The sequence below is a fragment of the Stenella coeruleoalba genome (assembly GCF_951394435.1).
Source record: "Stenella coeruleoalba genome assembly, chromosome: 15".
NCBI lineage: Eukaryota > Metazoa > Chordata > Mammalia > Artiodactyla > Delphinidae > Stenella > Stenella coeruleoalba.
Window position 1 is genome coordinate 68,312,180 of NC_137161.1, and position 21,588 is coordinate 68,333,767.

General features: G+C 46.7%; 1 protein-coding gene across 2 annotated transcripts in view; it reads left to right on the forward strand.

Moving 5' to 3' along the window:
• Nucleotides 1-21,588, forward strand: part of PRKCB (protein kinase C beta) — a 312,009-nt gene that overhangs the window by 282,546 nt on the left and 7,875 nt on the right. For both annotated transcript variants that reach the window (XM_079899045.1, XM_079899044.1), the window contains exon 16: nucleotides 2,205-2,345. In XM_079899045.1, coding sequence (XP_079755171.1) covers nucleotides 2,205-2,345 — 141 coding nt within the window. The remainder of the gene's footprint in view (nucleotides 1-2,204; nucleotides 2,346-21,588) is intronic.

Below are 21,588 nucleotides of genomic sequence, written 5' to 3' on the forward strand. Positions count from 1 at the left end.
ATGCTCCAGAGAAGGGGTGATGCTCAAGTGAACAGCCAAATGCTTCCTCCTGAACCGCGGGCCCCAGGGGGTCTGTCTGGGAGGTGATCAGAGATCGGAAGAGTGATTAAGTCCAGCTGTCTGCGTGGCTGGCTTTGGGCACAGGAGTTCAGCGTGCAGGAGCTGAGCAGAGCTGGGCATTAGTGCTGGGTGTTTTCTGCAGTGGTTTTGCTCCGCCTGGCATTCTCCTGCCTACATGGAAAGTGAGCTAGGTTTTTGAAAACAGTGCCATTCCAATTGAAAATGTCCTATTTTCCATCCCATTAAAGACCCTATTTTCCACCGTAAAAAAAAAATTAGCATACATTTGCTCAGATCACCATTCCCACTTTGTACAAACTTAAAGCAGACAGATGCCCCAACTGGCCACACGTTAGGGTGAAAACAAGAAGAAACTGTAAGATGGAGCTTCAAGACTCTGGGTCAGGCTGATCTGTTCAAAGCATAGTTCTGCTCATTAGCTGTGTAATCTTGAGTAGGTGACTACTTTTCAGGACCTGGTTTTTTTATGTGGAAAATGAGGATAATAGTTTCTGAGGCCTGAAAATGTTGTTGTGGAGATGAAAGAGTGATATGTTACAGCTGAGAAGCCTTTGGCACAGAGCCTGGGCACACAGGGAGTGCTCAGGACACGGAAGCCGTTATCGATAGGGTTACTGGCTGTGCTAACCAAGACCTCGTAACCCTTTCTTTCCTGCCATCCTAATCCTATACAAAGGTCAAGGCTTGGCCCAATTTCCTTGCCCTACATAAACTTTTCCTGACCAAGCCAGGCCACAGATATCCCTGGGGAACCACATGTAATCTATTTCTCTAAAAACTCAAGGTTTAGAGGTCAGCAGAGGTGAGATCCAGTCCCAGCTCTGCCATCTACTATCTCTGTGTCAGTTGCCTTGTCACTCAAATGGTAAAAAGTAATACACCCAACTCATTGGGTTATTGTGAGAATCAGGTAAGACCAGGCATATAATATATAAATAAAGAAGTAGCTTAGAACATAAGTGCCCAGTTATTTTTCCCCTGGAAGGTAAAGCATATAGGGAAAGTATGTGCTTGTGTGTGTGTGTGTGTGTGTGTGTGTGTGTGTGTGTGTGTGTGTGTGTAGGAGGGTAGCTTCTGATGACAAATTATCTGTAGCAAGAATCAGGCTGAGCTAAATGTCCCACAGAGTAGGTGTGAATTGCTGGATTCATCCCTTCCCCCATAATCCTGAAGCCCTGGGCAAAAATCTAAGGAATCTACCGCCTTGGGCTACTTGGGGTCAGGTCAGCTCCTGGAAGCTTCTTGGTCTTGTATGTTCCAATTGTTTTGTTTCTTCTTTTGATGGCCTCTTGCCGATCTTTTTTTTTTTTTTTTAATCAATCATCAACTCCTCCGTCTTTACTCTCTGTGCATTTGCTGAAGACTTGAGATCAGAGATATTTTCATGCTGCTTTGGGTTCATTTGCAAGAGGAAGCCTGTCTGGTTTCATCTTGGAGCAGCTATTCATCTTGTTATTTAGCACTGGCTCAGAGACCCAAAGATGGAGGGTTTTGATAATTAAGTAATTTAAATGGGACACCAAAGAAACCTCAGCGGAGTTTACTGTAATGTGTGATACAAGAGAAATGAGCTGGGCTAGGTTTTGACTATTTAATGAGCTTTTGGAAAGTAATTACTTGAAACTTGGGTCCATTTGACTAATATTTTTTCTTCTGACTTGTCATTTTCACAAGTGCTTTACTGAGAAATGCAAATATTATCTGAATGAACGTGCCCTTTGCTTTGGTCAGACTCCAGTTTCCTAGTGGTGGCAGGAGGGGAATTTGAAGATATTGAAACTGTTCTCATTAAATGCATCAGTAACTGCGTAAACCTCATTCATAAATCAAAATGAATCATGTGACATTTCTAACTTGAAGTTCAGGGCCACATTCAGGCTGAGGTTTGATTAACCATAAGGGATCTTGTTCTGGGACGGGGGGGCAGCAGGCACTACTGTCGGGTCCTCCTATTAGAAAGACCTGGCTAGGAAATTACTGCTGGGATGAAAAGCAAAAAATAAAGATTAGTTGGGACTCTTCCTCAAGCTGTCTTCCCTAATTCATAGGAGTGATCATTTCTGAGAGTCCCACGTTTCCTGTCCTGAAATTCATTAAATTCCACGTTTCTCTTTCTCTTGAAGCTGATGACCAAACACCCGGGCAAACGTCTGGGTTGTGGACCTGAAGGTGAACGTGACATTAAAGAGCATGCATTTTTCCGGTATATTGACTGGGAGAAACTTGAACGCAAAGAGATTCAACCCCCGTATAAGCCGAAAGCCGTAAGTAAACCGTTCTCTCTGGTTGTTGGGTCCACATCATAACACTCTCTTTCTCTCTCCAGTGCGTGTGCCCTTGGTGTCCTCCGAGGGGTGCACCTCGATCTAGGAGCGCTCACATTTATACTCAAAGGCAGTGGGTACAAAAATGGAGTTTTCCATCCACACGGCCTCTATGAATGTGGGAAAGACCATGGACATCGAGTTTTTGTTTTATCGATTCAATTATTGTAACCGTCTGAGCTGGGGAATGGTTCTTGGGTGAGCAGAGTTCAGATCCATTCTTGGACAGTGATAAAGAATCTAATTTTGCCCTCGTTCTTTCCTTGGTTCGACTGTGTCATTTTCTCTTCATACTGACGTTGAAAAGGTCATGCTGTTTATCTCAACAGCATTTAAGTTTAATTCTGAAATATACACTCCATCTGAGTCAGTAAAGAAGACAGAACCACCAGCCAGCTCCCACCCAAGGCGAACCAGAATGAGTGACGTGCTGGTAGCCCTCCTGGAGGCTCTGGGCGTAGATATAGCTCTCAGAGAACCGTTACTAGAATAGTAAAGGTCTCACATTTCCTGCAGTTGTGTGCACACGGTAGTGCTTCCATCCCCAAAGACTCAACAGGGAGGAGGAGTTTGCCCCTGAATTAATCGGAACCGTGGTTCTACTAGGAGGATATTTCTTTGTTAGATTCAGTACAGCGGAGACCTGGTGACTTTATTATGGGTTGTAAAACTACCGACTGAGGCTGAAAAGGGAGCATAAACATTGTCATCGAAACCTGAAATTGTGAGGGTCTCAGATGTTAAGATGAAGAAAATGACAGTGATAACGGTGCTTGTTTTGATATCATTATTATGAATTTCTTGGCCACTTATCTGGCCATATTAAACACTTCACACATAGCATCTGATTAAATCCTCACAACAACCTATTAAGCAAGTGCTTCCATGTAATGGAAGAGGAAATGGAAGCACAGAGGGGTTAAGCGCTCTGTCCAAGGTCACTCAGCCAGCGTGTGAGGAAGCGAGGATTCAGAGTCTGACTCCGTTAGAGGTGTACCAGGATGCCCGGGGCAAAGGACATGTAGTTCTGCTTCTGTCATCTCGCCAGTCCTGCACATCCCAAATGCTTAGGATCACAGCATCCCTGATGAATTCTGTTTCTCTCTGGACACTTCCTGGTGTGCAGATACAGGGTCCTTCTAGAGGCAGCCAGTTCCACACTGTGGTCCTTCTAATTGTTGCCAACATGTATACTGATATCAACTCAGCCTCCCCAGAATTGCCACCACTGGGTCCTGTTCTATCAACCAGAGCCTCTTTCTCTGTAGCACATCCTTATACTCCTGAATCCTGCGATTTTCAGGCTAAACACGCCCCTCCTCCACTTGCAAGCATGTCCCGTGTGACATCACCTCCGGGTGCCTGATGTCCTCCAGGTAATCAACATCCATCTTAAAATACAGACACAGGATTGAGCACAATATTCCTAATAGTGTCTGACCCTCAGTGAATGCAGTGGGTCCAACGAACCATCTCTTGATTTTTCTGCATCTGGACAACTTGGACGAGTCGTTTCCCCTCTCTGCTCTTCTGCTGCATCGTCTGCAGTACAGCGATGATGACAGTTTCTCCATCAGGGGAGGCTCATAATGCATAAAGCACTCAGCACGTGCCCGGGACGCAGGAGGCCCTCTGGGATAGTTGACGATTTTTGTTAGCGGCGTGTCACACGTTGGTCGTTGTGTTGGGTGCAGAGTCTTTGGGGGCAGAACAGTGTTGAGTCCTGCTGCTAGTCCCTAAGATAATGTCCATGTGTACACTTGGGGTTCATGTGTACACCTGCATGTCATAGGCAGTATCATCACTTTTGTTACATAAAAAACGATCAAAAAGCGATCTGGGGGCTTCCCTGGTGGCGCAGTGGTTGAGAGTCCGCCTGCCGATGCAGGGGACACGGGTTCTTGCCCCAGTCCGGGAAGATCCCACATGCCACGGAGCGGCTGGGCCCGTGAGCCATGGCCGCTGAGCCTGTGCGTCTGGAGCCTGTGCTCCGCAGTGGGAGAGGCCACAGCAGTGAGAGGCCCGCGTACCGCAAAAAAAAAAAAGCAATCTGGAAGAGAAGAGTGGATTCTCCATTCAGGAAACTGGGAACCTGAAGGTGGCACACACAGACCAGTTGGGTTTTGTGGGGCTCTTCATGAGGTCTCAAAATGTGGACCAATCTCTCTTCACTTGGCCAGAGGAAAGATGCAAATGCCCGCATCCCCACCGGCATTGAGCCACTGACGTTTGAGGTTCATTCTTTACGTGTAGAGCAGTGGTTTTTCAAAGTGTGGTCCCCAGACCAGCAGTATCACCTAGGAACTTTAGGAGTGAAATTCTCAGGCCCTGCCCCAGACCTCCTGAATCAGAAACCCTGGGGGGGTGGGGCTCTCTAGGTGAATCTGATAAACACTCCAGGCTGGGAATCACTGCTGTGGAGTTCATGGTCAAAAGCTCAGGCAGGGAAGCTAGACAGAGGCCAAAGGAATGTGGCAAGGAGAGAAATCTCTTTAAGAGGAAGACACTGGTTCTCACACAGTCTGAGTGAGGGGTGGTACCTTCCAGGAACAGGTAGCTACAGAGGCCAGGCAGGTAATGTCAGTGAGGGAGGTGGGAGTAGTGGGGAAAGGGGCAGACAGGGGAGCTGGTGGCTCTCAAGGGCTCGGTGGGTGTTCATCTCCAGCGGACCAGTTGGAGGATCCTGTGACTCATTACTAATTATTGTATTCTTTTTATATTATCCATGATAATAACAGCTACCTTCTCCTAAGAACCTTCTACGAGCTGGGCACCGGGCTAACCAGATTGGTCCTGTGGGCATGCAGGCTCTGCATTGCTCCATCCTCATTGGGATTTTCATATGAAATCTCACTATTTTTATAAATATGTCAGCAACAAGTTTTAAAAATTAAACACAAATCAGGTCAAATAAAACACACCCATGAACCGTATGTGGCTGTCAGTTTATAACCTCTAGAATAGTGATCACTCAAAGTCAGGTTGAAGTTTAGCCGGTTAGTACTGGTTACTGACAACCAGAGCCCATTTTGACTGGTTAAATACTTAGAAATATTTAACCTGGCTCAAAGGAGGTGCTCAGGAAAAATTAGCTGTTCTTATCATTGATAATACAAAAAGATTACAATAGTTAGTGATGATCTACAGGATCCGTCAACTGTTCTATATTGGATATGGTTTCCAGCCAGCCAATGTCTTGAAATGCCTCATGTGGGTTTAACAATGACTTTCAAAGTACAGTGACTGGACTGGGCTATAGACTTCAAGATGTTCTACAACCAGCTCTAAGGGGAAGAGGCACTGCCCTTGATTTTCTTAGGGTGAATTAGAAATAAACATAATAATGAATACACCACCCACTCATCTGATTCAATCTGGGCACACGCCTTTCACACAGCAGGTGCCAGCCTTAGAGCCCCTCCCCCCGCCCCCCCCCCCCAGGGATTTCACATTTCTCCTTCCCCACACCTTCTGAAAGGCCCGCGGTGAGTGTGTGCAGAGTCCCATATGCCTCGTGGGATATTAAAAGGCATGCATGTATCTGTCAGTGTTCCTGATTCATGCATGCTATTAGAGTGCAGCAAGAGAAAGAAAAAACATGGGGCAATAACAGAGGATTATATTCAAACATCAGTGAAGGGCGCTATTATTGGAGGTTCATTAAAATAATTTTAAATGGATTTTTAAAGTCGTTCTCTTTTATTGTGGCAAGAGCTGTTCGCAGAGTAGCATTGGAAACTACTGAAACACATTAGCCTCATGTATTGTTTCGGGTACAAGAGTAATTTTTTTAACGTGCATCTGATCGTGTCACTCTCTTGCTTAAAGACCCCCGATGGCTCTCTGCCAGCCCCGGGATAATGTCTGTTGTTCCTTAGCATATATGGCTTTCAGAGTCTCCCCAGGTCCAGTCTCTGCTGCCTCCCCAGACTCCTTACTTCAAGAACTGGCATTTCTGAGTGTCGTTCAGTTCCTCAAACATGCAGTGCCTTCCCTTCCCTTCCTGGCTTTCCCCACGTGGAGCCAGCTACCTGGAAACCCCAAAACCTTCCCGTGCTCCCTGCACCCCCCATCCTCCTGGTGCCTCCCTCCTTCCTCCTCATCAAATCGGTAGACCATCACCCACGCAGGGAGGCTCTTGTCGATTCCTGAGTAGGGATCATCTGCTAGTGTCCCATCAACAAACTCATCACACTTTGTCGTAATTACTTGTTCAGTGTAAGGTCTGTCTTTTTGGCGAGCCTAAAAGATCGCGACTGTCTTTTTCAGGGTTGGATCCCAGTGCTTAGCATAAGGTTGAGCACATGACATGTGCTTAATCATTTTTACTGAATAAATGAGTGATTAAATGAAAGGCTGTCAAATAGGATGCTGCAATGCACTGTGCTGAGGAACATACTGGATTCTTTAGGGATATATAGTAGAGCACAGGGTGTTTTTCTTATGTACAGCAGTGTGTCTCAAATAAATTGGTTGTTGTGTAAGCTACCCTATTTAAAAAGGGCTATAATTTGGGTGCTGAGTTGTATCTGTCATGGCATCGTTTGGTTGTGTGATGAAGGATCTGATGATGCAATGCATGAATGTTGGACTTTGGATGGAGGGGGCTGTGACTTCCGCAGTCTGTCGTTGCCCAGCCAATGCTACAGGTGCCGTGAAGCAGCCTAGCGGAGCTTCTTAAACTTTAATGTGCATACGGAGTCTCTTGGGCATCTGATTAAACTGTGGATTCTGACTCAGCCAGTCTGGGGTAGGGCCTGAGATGCTGCATTTCTAACACGATCCCAGGTGAGAGGATGCTGCTGGACCACGGTGTAGCAGGGGCTACCTCATGGTTCTGTGGGGTCCCACCAGCCAGTGAGTTGACTGGTGGATCCTGTTGTAGTCAGTGTGCAGTGTGGCATGGTGAGGGCTATGCTGAAGGGGTGTATATGTTTTAGTACAGAATGTGCTTGGAATGTGGCTTCGGACGCGTGGCAGGGTGCTGTAGGTCAGTGTGCGGCGGATGGGAGGTGCTGGTTTGTGGCTGAAGGGCGGAGTATGTGGCTGGGCATGTGGTGGAGTGGTGGGTTGAGAAGCAGCGCGTTCTGGTTCCGTCCTCTAGTGGGGGCGTTATGGGTCATCCATTCAGCAGGTGTTTATTGATGTTAGGTGCTGTTCTAGGCCCTGGAGACATGGCAATAAAAATAAAAATCTCTGTATATTCTAGAGGGAGTGGGCAAATAATGAACATAGAAATCCGTGACTATGTCAGAAGTTGATAAGCATTATGGAAGGTTGGGGATTGGGAGAGCAGGGTCACAGAGACGTCAGTTTTAAATAGGGTCGTTGGAAAGCCTCACTGAGAAAGTGACATTTCATCAAAGATGGGAAGAAGGTGAGGGAAGGAGGGAGCCGTGTGTATATCTGGGGGAGAGAGTGGTTTGGGTGGTAGTAATAGGTGCAAAGGCCCTGGGGCAGGAGCTGGCCTGGCACGTTCAGGGAAGAGCAGAGAGTCCAGGTGGCTGAGCTGAGCCGGCAAGGGAGAGAGTGAAAGGAGATGAGATCAGAGAGGCCACGGGAGGGGCAGATGGTACAGGCCATTGAGGATCTGCGGCTTTCACTCCAGCTAAGGTGGGCAGAGAAGTATCTTGATCTGACTGTTGTGGGGGGAGGGGTGAAATCAGGAGATGGGTTATGAGACTCTTGTGCTAATCCAGGTGGGAGGTGCTGTCTGGTGATCAGCTTGGAATGTGGCTGTGCTGTCGTGGAGGGTGTGTTGAGGCCACACCGTGGATGAGCACGTCTTACAGGAGAATTTGTGGTATGTGGTGCTATAATGTCGCAGTGCACGGTAGGCTAGCGTAAGGTGTTTAAATCAAACGCCTGATTGAGATTTCAGTGGCGTTCGTATATCATTATGAACTGCCTCGCTGAAGTCCAGTGGTGTCCATGACACCTGACGCAGGGCTCGCCCTGAAAATGAGGTAGGGACACAGACCCTGGGCTCAAGGCTCCAGTTGCCCCATGGAGGCAGCCCTTGGACCAACTCACCCAACAGGCAGCATAGATGCAGCAAATTGAAGAGTGAGAGAAAAGGAACAAGGCGACAAGGGTGCCCTGTTTCATTACAGTCTACGGAGCCTGCAATACTAGGGTGTGTGTACAGAGACCTGCCCACTAGTAAGCGTGGCTCTATTCTTGTCCTAAGACATGATCATCTGATTGTCATTTCGCTCTGGGCAGGGGTTGAGTGCAGTTGGACGGGACATAGTCATTAAGAAACATCTCTTTCCCTACATCCTTTCATCGAGGGCGGCCATCTGACACTGTCTAGACATGATCAGCGTGCTCACCCCTCCTTCCTTCCCTTCCAGCCTTGGTGTCAGGCTCACAGACTCCAGCCCCACCCTATGATAGGCTGATGCCAGTCATTTCTGCTCTGGTTACCTATTCTCTGTTCTCATCACTTTACATAAAGTCCCGTCGAATTTTGAGGCATCTGCACGTCTGGAAAGTCTTGGAATCTTGCAAACTAAAAAAACGGAGCCCCTTCTCCCCATTCTACTCTATTCAGCCTCTCATTTATTATCTTTTCCAAAATACTGCATAGGGTACTGATCCCATACCATTACTCGCATCCTCTGGGAGCCTAAATGCCGAACTGCTCACAGGACTTGGTGTCTTGGTAATTCTGTCATCTGAAAACATTGTTTATGTAGCTGAGGTCAAAAGCTTCAAGTACTGCTTTAATGAGCTGCAATTCTGTTCATGTGACATTCTCCTCCAAACCCAATTGCCCTTTACACTGTATGAGGAAGTGTCTCTGTGTGTGTGTCTGAACGTGTGTTTGATGTGCTGACATTTCTGAATTGAAGCCACAAAGCATAACCTTTGTATGTTTGCTATTAAAACTCAAAATTCAAGGCTTAAGAAAGGGAGCTAACTTTTACTTAATATGATTTATTTAAGAATAGAATCTAGCTCCTCCAAAGTACCAAATGCTCAAGAGGATAATATTTTTTTGAATACTGGGATTTAAAATAATTCTCATAAAACCCGTACTGTTCAAATACATTGGAAAAAATATTGAGCTCTTGTCTGTGCCAGGCACTGTTTTAAGTGCCTTCCAGGCATTACCTCATTTAATTCTCACAACCCTATGAGGTAAGCGCCGTTGTCACTGTGTTGCAGATGAGGGCATGAAACTTGGAAAGGTTAGGACATTTGCTCAAGGTCCAGCAGCTTGGAGGTGGCCAAGCCAGGACTTGAACCATGGATTTTATCTGCTCAGTATCTTGGAAAGATGTTTAGAAGCACCTGGAGCCCCTTTTAATAAAGTCTGTGATAGCACTGATGGGAGCGGACCGTGATAACACCATCTAATGGTGTGTGTTACATAATAGAAAAAGACTAAGTATTCTTACAGTTCAAATGAATTAAAATGTATTTTAAAATATTGCAACAAACATGTAGCGTATTCACACCTTTTACAATTCACTGGCAGGATTTTTAAAAGATGCAAATCTCACTTGTTCCTTAAGGCTTTGATTTCGAGGCTGGCAAAGACAGCAGACACTGACTAACCCCTGGAAGCAGGGCATGGCAGCATCTGAAGTGAGGCACTCAAGGCAGGCTCGTCAAGAAGTAGACGTTTTCCCACCCGGTTCTGTTTGTTCTCGTGGTTATCCAGAGAGTGTGGAGTTTGCAGAGATCATAATCAAAATATTAGGCTTCATGCATACACTGACTAACACATAGCCAGGGGTTGTTTAGGACATGGAACGTGGAGTTTGTGTGTCTGTTTATCTCCCTTTCCATCCATCCATGGAGAGCCTACTGAAACTGTGGATTCAGCCAGGCTCCCTTCGAAAGATGGTTCAAATTGACAGGTTCCTGGGCCAAGTGAGTTTCCGAAATCATTTGCCAGGTGCGTGACTTTGAGCTGTCCCTTGGCAGAGGGGCCAATGGTTTGATTGAAATGGTAGGCGGGAAGGTCACATGCTGAGAGAGAGCATGAATCTGTTAGGATATGTCTGGCCATAACCACTGAAATGTGACAGAGGTCAAGAATTGAAAGATACCTTAGAAGTGGAATTCAACCCCTCCATTCTATAGATGAGGAAGCAGAGGCCCAGAGATTTCCCCAAGTGACTTACACAGGGAATATGACAGAATCAGGACGAGAAAACTCGCCCTCCATTTAATGTATGAAGAACTTTATTAATAACACTATTTACAACAGTAACAATAAAATGGCTCAGGCATGTTCTATGAAATTATTCAATTTTACTAGAAAGCAGAGCACTCTATCTAATTTATTGATCTCATGTCATCTGCACAACAACCCCAGGAAATAGATGGTATTATTACCTCCCCCGTACAGGTGAGGAAACAGGCTCAGAGAGGTTAAGTAACTTGCCCGTGGTCACACAGCCAATTTAATCTGAAGTCCTATTTCTTTACCTCCGAAGCCCATACTCTTGCCTCCATGGTGTTTCTTCTCTCATCTCCCAAACTCAGCTGCACAGATGTGGAATTTGAACTGCTCTTGGTCCAGTCCCGCGTTTAAATACTTTCCTGGGGGATGGGCTCCGCTGAATGAATGTCCATGAAGTTTAGTTCCTTAGATTCTGCCGTCCACCCTGCCCAGGTTGTAATTCTTATCACAGTGCCCCAGAAAGCTGTTGACCAAAGGTTGAGAGAACTTCAGGAGATGAACACGTGGATCCAGGGAGACTGGGTCAAGCAGAAGGAATGTGGACAGAGAGTCAACAGAGCCAGGATTCAAACACCAGCCTTGGGACTTCCCTGGCGGTCCAGTGGTTAGGACTCAGCGCTTTCAGTGCTGTGGCTCGAGTTTAATCCCTGGTCAGGGAACTAAGATCCCGCAAACCGTGTGGCACGGCCAAAACACAAAACAAAACAGAAAACCCCCAAAAAACCACCAGACTTGCTATCCAGCAGCTGAGGAAAGACGAGCCTCCACGATCGCAGGCTCTCCAATCTCAGTCGGGCTCTTAAGCCTGCCCGGGCAAGTCCCCAGACCTTCTGTTTTCTGAAGGTCCCCCTACTAAAGTTCCAGTCCCCTTGGTCTCAACTGATAGCCCCATATCCTAAGTCGGGGGGAAATTGAGGCCCATGGGTGCCCGTGGGTGGGTGGCTTTCCTGCTCCTATATAGTCATCTTGACCTCTTTCCCTCTGTGTGTCAGCAAACAGGTGCCTCCCCCCGCCCCCCGTGAAGACTTTCCCCTTCTGCTCTGAACCCCTGTTCTCCCATGTCCTTTGCGCATCTGCTCTGGCCAGTCTGTGCCTACAGCTTCTCTATATATTAATGAAAGCTCCTATGGTTACAAATAGGAACCCAATTCAAACTGACGTAATGACTAAATTTTTTTCAAGTATTTAGCTGTGGCTGGATCCAGGGTCTCAACAGTATCAAAAGCCATCCACTTCTCTGTCTCCCTGGGATGGCTTTCCTGCCTGTTGATTTCATTCTTCATTCCCTGAAGGCTTTCTTGGGCACATAGCTACTCCAGACTTAGTACGTCCCATTATTTTCGCAATTTCTGCCGAAAAAAAGAGCTTCCTTTTCCTAAACTTCCCAGCAGCCTGGAACTCAATCTTGTCGGAAGGTATTGGGTCATATGGTCATCTCTAAAGCAATCACTGGGCCTGGGGGTTGGGGAGATGGAATGTTCTGATCGGCCAGGCCTGGGTCACCTGCCAAGTGACTGGGTCTGCCCCTATCTAAAGCGGACATCCTGCAGAGGGGAAGGAGTGGGTCCTCCAAGAAAAATAAAGCCACGGTGCCTGCAAGCCCAGCAGATATCCACTCTGACTCCATTCTGATTCATTCTCCTCACACAGAAACATGCTAAGTCTCTCATCTTAAAAATCCCTTGCCTCAAACCTGGATCCCTCCATCCTACCGCTAGGGCTCCTGCCCTATCTTCTCATACAAACAAACTTTGGAAGGAGTTCTTGCTGTCTCCACTTCATTACCTTCCATTCTTTCTACAGTTCAGTGCAATCTGGCTTCTGCCGCCACCATTCTATTGAAATTTCTCTCCTTGAGTCCGCAATGACCCCAGATTGTCTCCTCTCGTGGACTTATCTTTCTTGACCTCATCAAATTGGGCACTTTGATCTTCCTTCCTTAAGAAAAAATCTGAAAAAGTAACAACTTCCAGCAGCATCAAAAGCTATGCAGTGAAATTAAGTACCTCCCCAGAGACCCCTAACTAGGCTCTGTGGCTCTCCTTCCCAGAGCCACTCACTGCGACCGGCTTCCTTGGGTGCCCTTCTGGAGACGCTGTGTGCAGCACAGAAGTCCTCCACATCACACACAGGGATGTTAGTGCTCGTGTTCAATTCCCATGCCTGGCTCTACTCCTGCCTTCCATCTTGGAGATTGTTTTTTATTTTTTTTTAACTTTTAGATTGGAGCGTAGTTGATTAACAATGCTGTGTTAGTTTCAGGTGTACAGCAAAGTGATTCATTTATACATATACACGTATCTATTCTTTTTCAAATTCTTCTCCCACTTAGGTTGTTACATAACATTGAGCAGAGTTCCCTGTGCTCTACAGTAGGTCCTCGTTGGTTATCCATTTTAAATATAGCAGTGTGTACATGTCTATCCCAAACTCCCTAACTATCCCTCCCTGCCCCCCGCCCAGCTGGTAACCATAAGTTCCTTCCCTAAGTCTGTGAGTCTGTTTCTGTTTTGTAAATAAGCTTATTTGTATCATTGTTTTTAGATTCCGTGTAAGTGATATCATTGGGTTTTTTTTTAACATCTTTATTGGAGTATAATTGCTTTACAATGGTGTGTTGGTTTCTGCTTTATAACAAAGTGAATCAGCTATTCATATACATATGTTCCCATATCTCTTCCCTCTTGCATCTCCCTCCCTCCCACCCTCCCTATCCCACCCCTCTAGGAGGTCACAAAGCACCGAGCTGATCTCCCTGTGCTATGAGGCTGCTTCCCACTAGCTATCTATTTCATGTTTGGTAGTGTATATATGTCCACGCCACTCTCTCACTTTGTCACAGCTTACCCTTCCCCCTCCCCATATCCTCAAGTCCATTCTCCAGTAGGTCTGTGTCTTTATTCCCGTCTTACCCCTAGGTTCTTCATGACCTTTTTTTTTTTCTTAGATTCCATATGTATGTGTTAGCATACGGTATTTGTTTTTCTCTTTCTGACTTACTTCACTCTGTATGACAGACTCTAGTTCCATCCACCTCACTACAAATAACTCAATTTCGTTTCTTTTTATGGCTGAGTAATATTCCATCGTATATATGTGCCACATCTTCTTTGTCCATTCATCCGATGATGGACACTTAGGTTGCTTCCATGTCCTGGCTCTCGTACGTAGAGCTGCAATGAACAGTTAGAGCTGCAATGAACAGTTGAGCTGCAATGAACAGTTAGAGCTGCAATGAACATGACTCTTCTCGAATTATGGTTTTCTCAGGGTTTTCTCAGCACGTCTAAATCTACTTCATTCTTTCAGTAGCTTCCTAGTTTCCTATATGTGCGAGTTTATCTGTAGGATAAGCTCAGAGTCTCTCCCTCCTTTTCAGGCCCCTCTTCTCCCTTGTTCTTACGGCACTGAGCTGACTGATTTTCCTCCTGTCTCCATAACCACTCCCGGCAGAGATACTGCATGAAGACTTCTGATGACAGTTGAACTTGGAGGATCAAGACATGCCCATGACCCAGAGAGGGAAAGAACAAAAGTGTATTTTTTGTTTATTTACAAGTGCAGTTCTTAAAAGCAATCACAAAGTGCCCTCCAATTAGGGTATGAAAAACAGCAGCTCAGAAGTGGTGTGTGAAACTGCTCGAAATGTCTTTCCGAGGAAGTGAGGCTTGGATGGGAGAGAGGAGGTGTCCCTTTTGTGCCTGGGCCCACGTTTTCCTCACTTTCTCTAACCAAAAGCCCCAGGGCCTGGCTTCACCTTGTGGCTTCCCACATATCTTGCCAGCCTTGGTGGGAAAGATTTCGTGTTTTAAGTGTCTGTAACTTGTTAATGGTAATATCCTCGTGATCTCAGAGAGACAGCAGTGAGCGGTCCTGAAGAGAAATCTTAGCTCCCTGCCCAGGAATCAGACCTGGGTAGCGTGGATGAAAACCGGGAATCCTAGCTGCTGGTCCTCCAGGGGCTAGAGGGTAGAAGCAAAGTTGCCCTGGCTCTTGCCCTGTTTGGAAAATGAATTTCTCAAAGAGGCAAACACGGTAAGAACAGGTACAAAGTTTATTATCAGAGACACAGCATAACGTGTGGGAGAGCACACAAAAAACAGCTTGTTTATTTAAGACAGAAGCAAGGCAGAGATACACACCCTGAGAGAAAGGGCGTGGGTGTCCTCCCTAATGAGGAGAAGCGCAGTGAAGAGGTGGTTAAATCATTTATATAGGGCAGTTCTTCCGGGTCTTTGCTTACCTTTGGCCAATTATCTCACTTGTTTTCCACACCTGACCTGTCCTAGGGCCCTCCCCAATACGTGTGCACATGTTTTTTGCCAAGATGGATTCCAGCGCAGAGGCCTGTGGGAGGTTTGACAGCACCTATTACAGGGTGGCGTCCTCTCCTTCTTTGACCCCTGAGAAGCCTTCCTGTGTATGTGCCGTTGGGCAGCTGGGGAGGTGATAGATGTGGTTGTCTTATCTCCTTACTCTGGCAGAGCTCAGCCCCTGCCACCAGCTTTGTCCTGGGAATGTCATGGGAAAACAAAGCTCTGGTTTACTCCGCTGGACAAACTCCAGCTGTCCAGCCCAGGGGCCCATCTACCTTCTACCTCGATAGGATAGGTTGGGTGTGGCAGGGCCTGTAGGATCCCTCGGTTGCCAGGGTACAGCCACACCCATCAGATTAGCTCATTGGACAGGACTGGGTAAGTCAGCACTCAACAGCGGCTACAGCTACCGTGTCAGAGATTTTATGTGCATTTTGTCAAATCAACCTCACCGCATCCTGCGAGACAGATCCATTTGACATAACAGGAAACCTGGCTTAGGGAATTTAGCTAACCTGCTTACCATTTATCTGGCTGGGGATGGGTGGTGCTGAGATTGGTACCAGGTCAGCTTTTTTTTTTTGTGTGTGGTATGCGGGCCTCTCACTACTGTGGCCTCTCCGGTTGGTGCACGCAGGCTCAGCGGCCACGGCTCACGGGCCCAGCCGCTCCGCGGCACGTGGGATCCTCCCGGACCGGGGCACGAACCCTCGTCCCCTGCATCAGCAGGCGGACTCTCAACCACTGCGCCACCAGGGAAGCCGCCCAAGTCAGCTTTCAAGTCCATACCACATGATCGGATACAGTCTGTAAGGCAGTGAGATGTCGCTGTTGCCCCGTGGCCTTTGGAATCAAGCAAAGCGGGCTCTGAATCGTGGTTCTCCTCCTTTACCTTGTAGGACCCTGACCAAATGGTTAACTTTTCACATTTTCTGCTAAGTGGAGATAATCCTTTTCCTGCCTATCTTACCAACTTGTGAGAATCAAAGCTATAAAAACACAAGCAAGTAAAAGCGTTCCTTACTATTTGAGGGCAGCTTATTCGAAGCCAGCAACATGGTTTAGGATGAAGGTGAAGAACAGATACGAACAATATGATACTTTGTTGACATGGGGAAAAGTTTAGAGTATATTTCATGTGGTTTTTTAAAAAGCAGGCTAAAGAATAAAGTGATGAGTCTACAGGTTTTAGAGTAAAAAGCATCCGTCCGACAATTCTTCCAGCCATCCAGGACACAGACCAAAATGTTAACATAATAAAGGTACTGGGGTGGGGGAATTACAAAGGGTTTTGTTGTTTCTTTTTCGTGGTGCTTGGGAACAAGTTATTTGTTTCTGCATAAACGGATCAGTTGTCAGATCTTGGATCAAATCCTAGTCAGTTACTTAAGCTCTAAATCTATTCCTCATTGTAGAGCAGACTTCATAGAACTGTTGGATTAAATGAGATCATGCTTGTAAAGCACTTATACAGTATTTGGCTAATAATAAGCACTTAATATATGCTACTGTTCATCCCTTTGACAACACTGAGTGCCTACTCTGTACTGGGACCTGGAAATTGAGGGGTGGGCAAATCCGATGTGGCTTCAGCTCTCATAGAGCTTACAGTCTAGATGGGAATATAGACAATACAGATACGCAAAGAAATAAACATGTAATCGTAGATTGGGATATTCACGTATTTTATTTCCTGTGGAAGAAATGAACAGATTGCTCTGAGAGAGTAACAGGAGGAGAAAGGGTGAATCTGCTTTACTTGGAGGCGATCCAGAGGCTCACCTCACCTTCTCTGAGGAGGTAGCATTTAACCTGAGATCTGGAAGAAAAGAAAACATTGCATGTTGTTTTTAAATGAAGATCTTTTTAAAAATGAAACTTGCTATCAAGCGCAAAAGGCCCCCTCTCTTGCCAGCTTCCTCCTTAATAGACACAGAGATCAAATATTCCTGATTGTAAGGGACCTTCATTGTTAGGAAAGGAGGCTTTAATCTTTCCTGCTTTGCCAAAGCCCAGACCATGCAGAATATTGTCAGACTCTGCTCCAGAAAAACACCTTGGTCCACGGACAACTTTTAAAAATGATCAAATGCGTGTGCCTGACATGGCTGGCTGCTTCTGCCTGGGTGGGTCCTTCCTGCGTTCTCCTGCTGCATAGAACCATAGGCATAAAAAGGATCCCGAATTTCACTGAATTTGCACATTAAAAACAGAGAGAGAGAGAGAGAGAGAGAGAGACTCCCTTGTCTTTTAGCCAGACCATATCGCTTGGGTATCTTTTCATTGTGACCTAGTCTCGGTTCGTTGTGACCTAGTCTCTGGTGTCTTGATGGAGGCTGGGTAGGAATCTCCCCTGTGCCATTGGCCTCATGTTATCAAACTTGATTAAGCAGTGAGAAGTATGGGGTGGACCTTTACCTCTTCTCCAGCATCTTGCTCTGTCCCTGACCTCTTTTCACCTCCATTTCTTCCCTGGGCTCTTCCTTTCCCTCCTCCAAAGAAGCAGTGTCTTTCTTTCCGGTCCCACTCAACTTAGATGTCATCTCCTCGGAAAGTCTCCCTGGCCCTTCTCGCGTTCCTCACCTCTGTACTCAATCGCAGCACTTGTCACGTGGCACCATGCCATGGCCTGTGTGTGCACCTGTCTCCTCTGCTAGACTATAAGCTCAACGATGGCAAGGACAGGGTCTGTCTCATGTGTCATCATATTTTTGGTGCCCAGCACACCGATGGACAGAAGATGCCCATTTAGATAACCTAAATATTAGCCTTTGTCATCATCCCCAAATCCACACTAGGGCAGCCATTTGGGAGATCTTAGAGTTTTTAACTAAGATGAAGTACATTAAACAGCGCCAGGCAGATTTCGGCAATTTGGCTACATCTTCCCATTCCCTTTATTTCTATTTTCCCCCTTTCCTCCACTGTAATAGCTCCCTCATTTAAAATAGCTTTTGTAGTTTTTGTCCTTATTATACACAAAATAATACTACTTGACTATTATTTAAATTTTCAAAAACACAATAAGCATAAAAGATAGAAAAATCAAACAATCTGTAACTCTCCCAATCTGTAGAAGCACGTGTATAATGTGCCTGCAGGTAGCACGCACATATTTATGTCTGTAATTTATAGAATGGGAACATATCGTGCACACTGTCATTAATTATATATAACTGTTATTTAATATTCTTCTACATCTTATTTTAATTTTTAAAAGCATTTTGCATGGCAATACATAAAATAGATGGATCATTATTTATTTAACTCTTCCCTGTTGGCCGAGAGTTGATTTAAAAATTTTTTTTTTCCCTCTAACAATTCTTTGATGAACATCCTATATCTTGATGGGATAAACCCAGGGGTATAGATAGAGCAGGAGTCCAGGAAAAGCTCCTGGAGGAAGTGTCTGGAGACAGAGAAGGACGCGTAGACAATGATGGGGAACAGGGTGGGAGGCAAGTGTTCCCGGCAGAAGAGACAGCCTGTGCTAAGGCTCGGAGGTGAGAGTGCATGAGGGTTCTAGGAGCTGGGAGGATGTCAGGACAGCTGGTGGGTGTGTTGTGGTGGGAGGAGCTGGGCTGCGGGACCGTGGGCAGCGAAGAGGCTGTTGACCAGGTGACCAGGGCCGAGTCCTAAACAGCCTGTAAGCCATGCTGAGGAGTGTGGCTTCGGGCAGTGGGACGCCATCGCAGACTAGAGCAGGGAAGTGACATATCCAGGTTGGCGTCTCTGAAGGCTCCCTGTGGTTGCTGTGACCGAGCCAACTCCACATTAGACAGCTAGACTTGGAGGTGTTATTAGCGCAATGAAACAGAAATTAGAAAGAAGAGAAGAAAAGGGAAAGAAGAGCTCACATGTAACGGCTCACAGATAAGCTTTTCAAACGGTCTTGTCTCTTAAATTCGGGGGCACAAGGAAACAAGTCAGAATCCTCACTCCCCTCTCCAACCCGGGAAGAGGTTCCCTGTGATTTTAAATAACCTAGTTGGCTTTGGCCCCCATTCCTGTTCCAGGAGCCCCAGTGATGACAAGGGGGTTGGATTTTCTTCTCGCCACTGAGTGAGGGTGAAGCATCCACCCAAGACAGCCAGAGAAGCAGGTGTGGTCCACGCTGCGTTTGCAATTAGATCCCAGCCGCTGAGCTGCCCCTTCTCCAAGGACACAGCGGGCGCAGAGCTGATCAGGGCCGTGCCTCCCAAGGGCTGATGTCTCCATTTAGGGAGCGCTCCTGAAGCTAATGGGCAGTGACAGCTCCATTTGAAAAACACGGAAACACTTAGGGAGACTGTGATCTGCCAGCCTCGTAAGCTGCTTATTAGCAAGGAAATCACGCTCCCGCTGTATTGTGCCCCCTTGGTTAACCCCTGTTCCTGCATCTCCTCTCTGCTATCTCACTTAAAGATTTCATTGTTCTCCAGGCAGTGGGGGGAGTGATGGGAGAGGAGGCTGCGGAGCTTCCAGAAGCTGTTTCTCTGTCTCCCATCACAGCCTCTGGGGAGGCCCCAGCAGAGCAACAGCCTTCTGTTGTGGATAGGAAATGGATGGTTTTTAAAGAAAAATGGCCCCTGAAGACTCTCTGTGTCTCAGCTAACAGGCTTCCGGCACTGGCTGGCTGAGGTCCCAACACCCAGAAACACCCGCCGGGCTGCCTCGTAACACGCCTTCCCACTCCTCCATCCCTGCCACAAATACCTCTTTGTTTTTTCCAGCTCCATCCCTTCTGCTCCACCCTCTTTTCCACAGCCCCATCCACCATCTCTCTCCTCTGGATGATCGCCACCATCTTCTACCCTCCCCGCCGCCTCTGCCATCAGTCTAGCGCTGCTTCCTTTTCAGTCCCCACACCGCAGCAAGGGGACTCCCTCCTTGACCCTTGACTCCTCCACTGGACTCTCCAATTTATCATGAATGAAACCAAGTGCTCCATGTCTTCCAACAAACATGCTTTACCCCTCGTGTCCCCCACTCACCAAGTAACTCAGACCACAAGCCCTCTCATACCCCATGTCCGATCCATCAGCAAATCATGTCAACTCTAAATTCAAAGTAGACCCCCCACAAACAAATGCATCTTCCCATCTCCCCCAGTCATCTTCCTCCAGGCCACCATCATCTCTTGCCTGGATTATGCGACAGCCTCCTGACTGGTCTCACTTTTTCCACCTTTTCCCCTCGTCCACCCATCGGTCTATTTTGGACACAGCCCCAATGATGCTGCTTAAATATAAGTCAGAATTGTCCCCAGGGCACAAAAGAGGAAACTGAGACTTGAAGGGACTTGGCTGGAGTTGCACAACTAGCGGTCAGTGATGGCAGAATTCGAACCCATGTCTGCAGATGCGTGGGCTTCCTTCTCTCCCAATAGGAAGGGGGCAGGAGCTGAGGCTCTCTGAGAACTCGGTCCTCTGAGCACATATCCAATACCTCTGCTTCCCTTGATCGTAAGCTTGAAAGAGGAGCTTGTACTGCTTGGCTTTGCAGCTTATCTTCCCTCTTCCAAGGACTGAAGTTCGGCGGCAGCCCTGCATTTTCTCATCAGTCTCCTCCCAATTACCAAATGCCATGGCCCATTTTCAGTAACTTTCTTGCTTGACCTCTTGGAGATATTTCAGCTGTAACAGTGCCCTCTCCTTGGATTCCTCTCCATCCTCAGCTTGTCTGCTGCAGCTCTCTCCTGATTCTCTTCTTACCGCTTTAAGTGTTAGGGGCAATATTCCCTTTGGCAAATGACAATCAGATACGTACCTCACAGGGTGGTTATGTGAATTAAAAAGCTAATGTATGCCACACACTTAGCAAATGTCAGTTGTCTAGAAAGTGCTCAGTGGTTTTAATTACTATTGTTATTATCTTTTTTTCTACCCTCCATAGTCTGTCCTTTAAAAAAACTTTTTCAAGACCTCTGTCCTGAGCTCCAGAACCCATACTTCTGACTCCCCCAGATCATCTCTGAGAATCTCAGTGGCCCCTCAAAGTCATCATGTCCAAAACGGAAATAGTCATCTTTCTGAATTCTCCCGCATTCTTTGTCTTGGTGATTGATATAAGCATATTCTCTGTCATTCAAACCAGAGACCTCATGATCCCCATCCTTGGCTTCTCCCCCCTGCCCCCCACCCCTACCCCACTCCATGCGGTCAGTCACCAGCTAACGACCATTCTTGCAACATGGCGCCGGGAGATTGGCTCTGACATCAGACAGAAGTGGTTCACGCGCAGCTCTCCTGTTCATTAGCAGCGGGACCCTGAACAAATTACATCACCTCCTTGGCCTCAGTCTCCTTATCTGTACAATAGGGATGACAGTAATACCCACTTCATAGGATCATTGGGAGGATGAAATAAGATACTACAAGGAAAGAGCATTCCAGGGTGCCTGGAACATAGCAAATGCATAATAAATATTAACTGTCATAATTATTATTATTACTACTGCTGCTACTATGCTATTGGGCTGTGGTTGCCTCCTGTGGTTGCTGAAACACTTAGAGATTTCATGTAAACGGGTTTGCTGGTGAAGAACAAAGAAGGCCAGATTTACTGACTCATCGCTTCTCGTTAGATGAGAACTGGCGTGTGCACGTGTGTGCACTCACGCATGAGTGTACACATGTACATACACACACATATGTCATCACTCTGCCTCAGACCAGGACCTTTCATA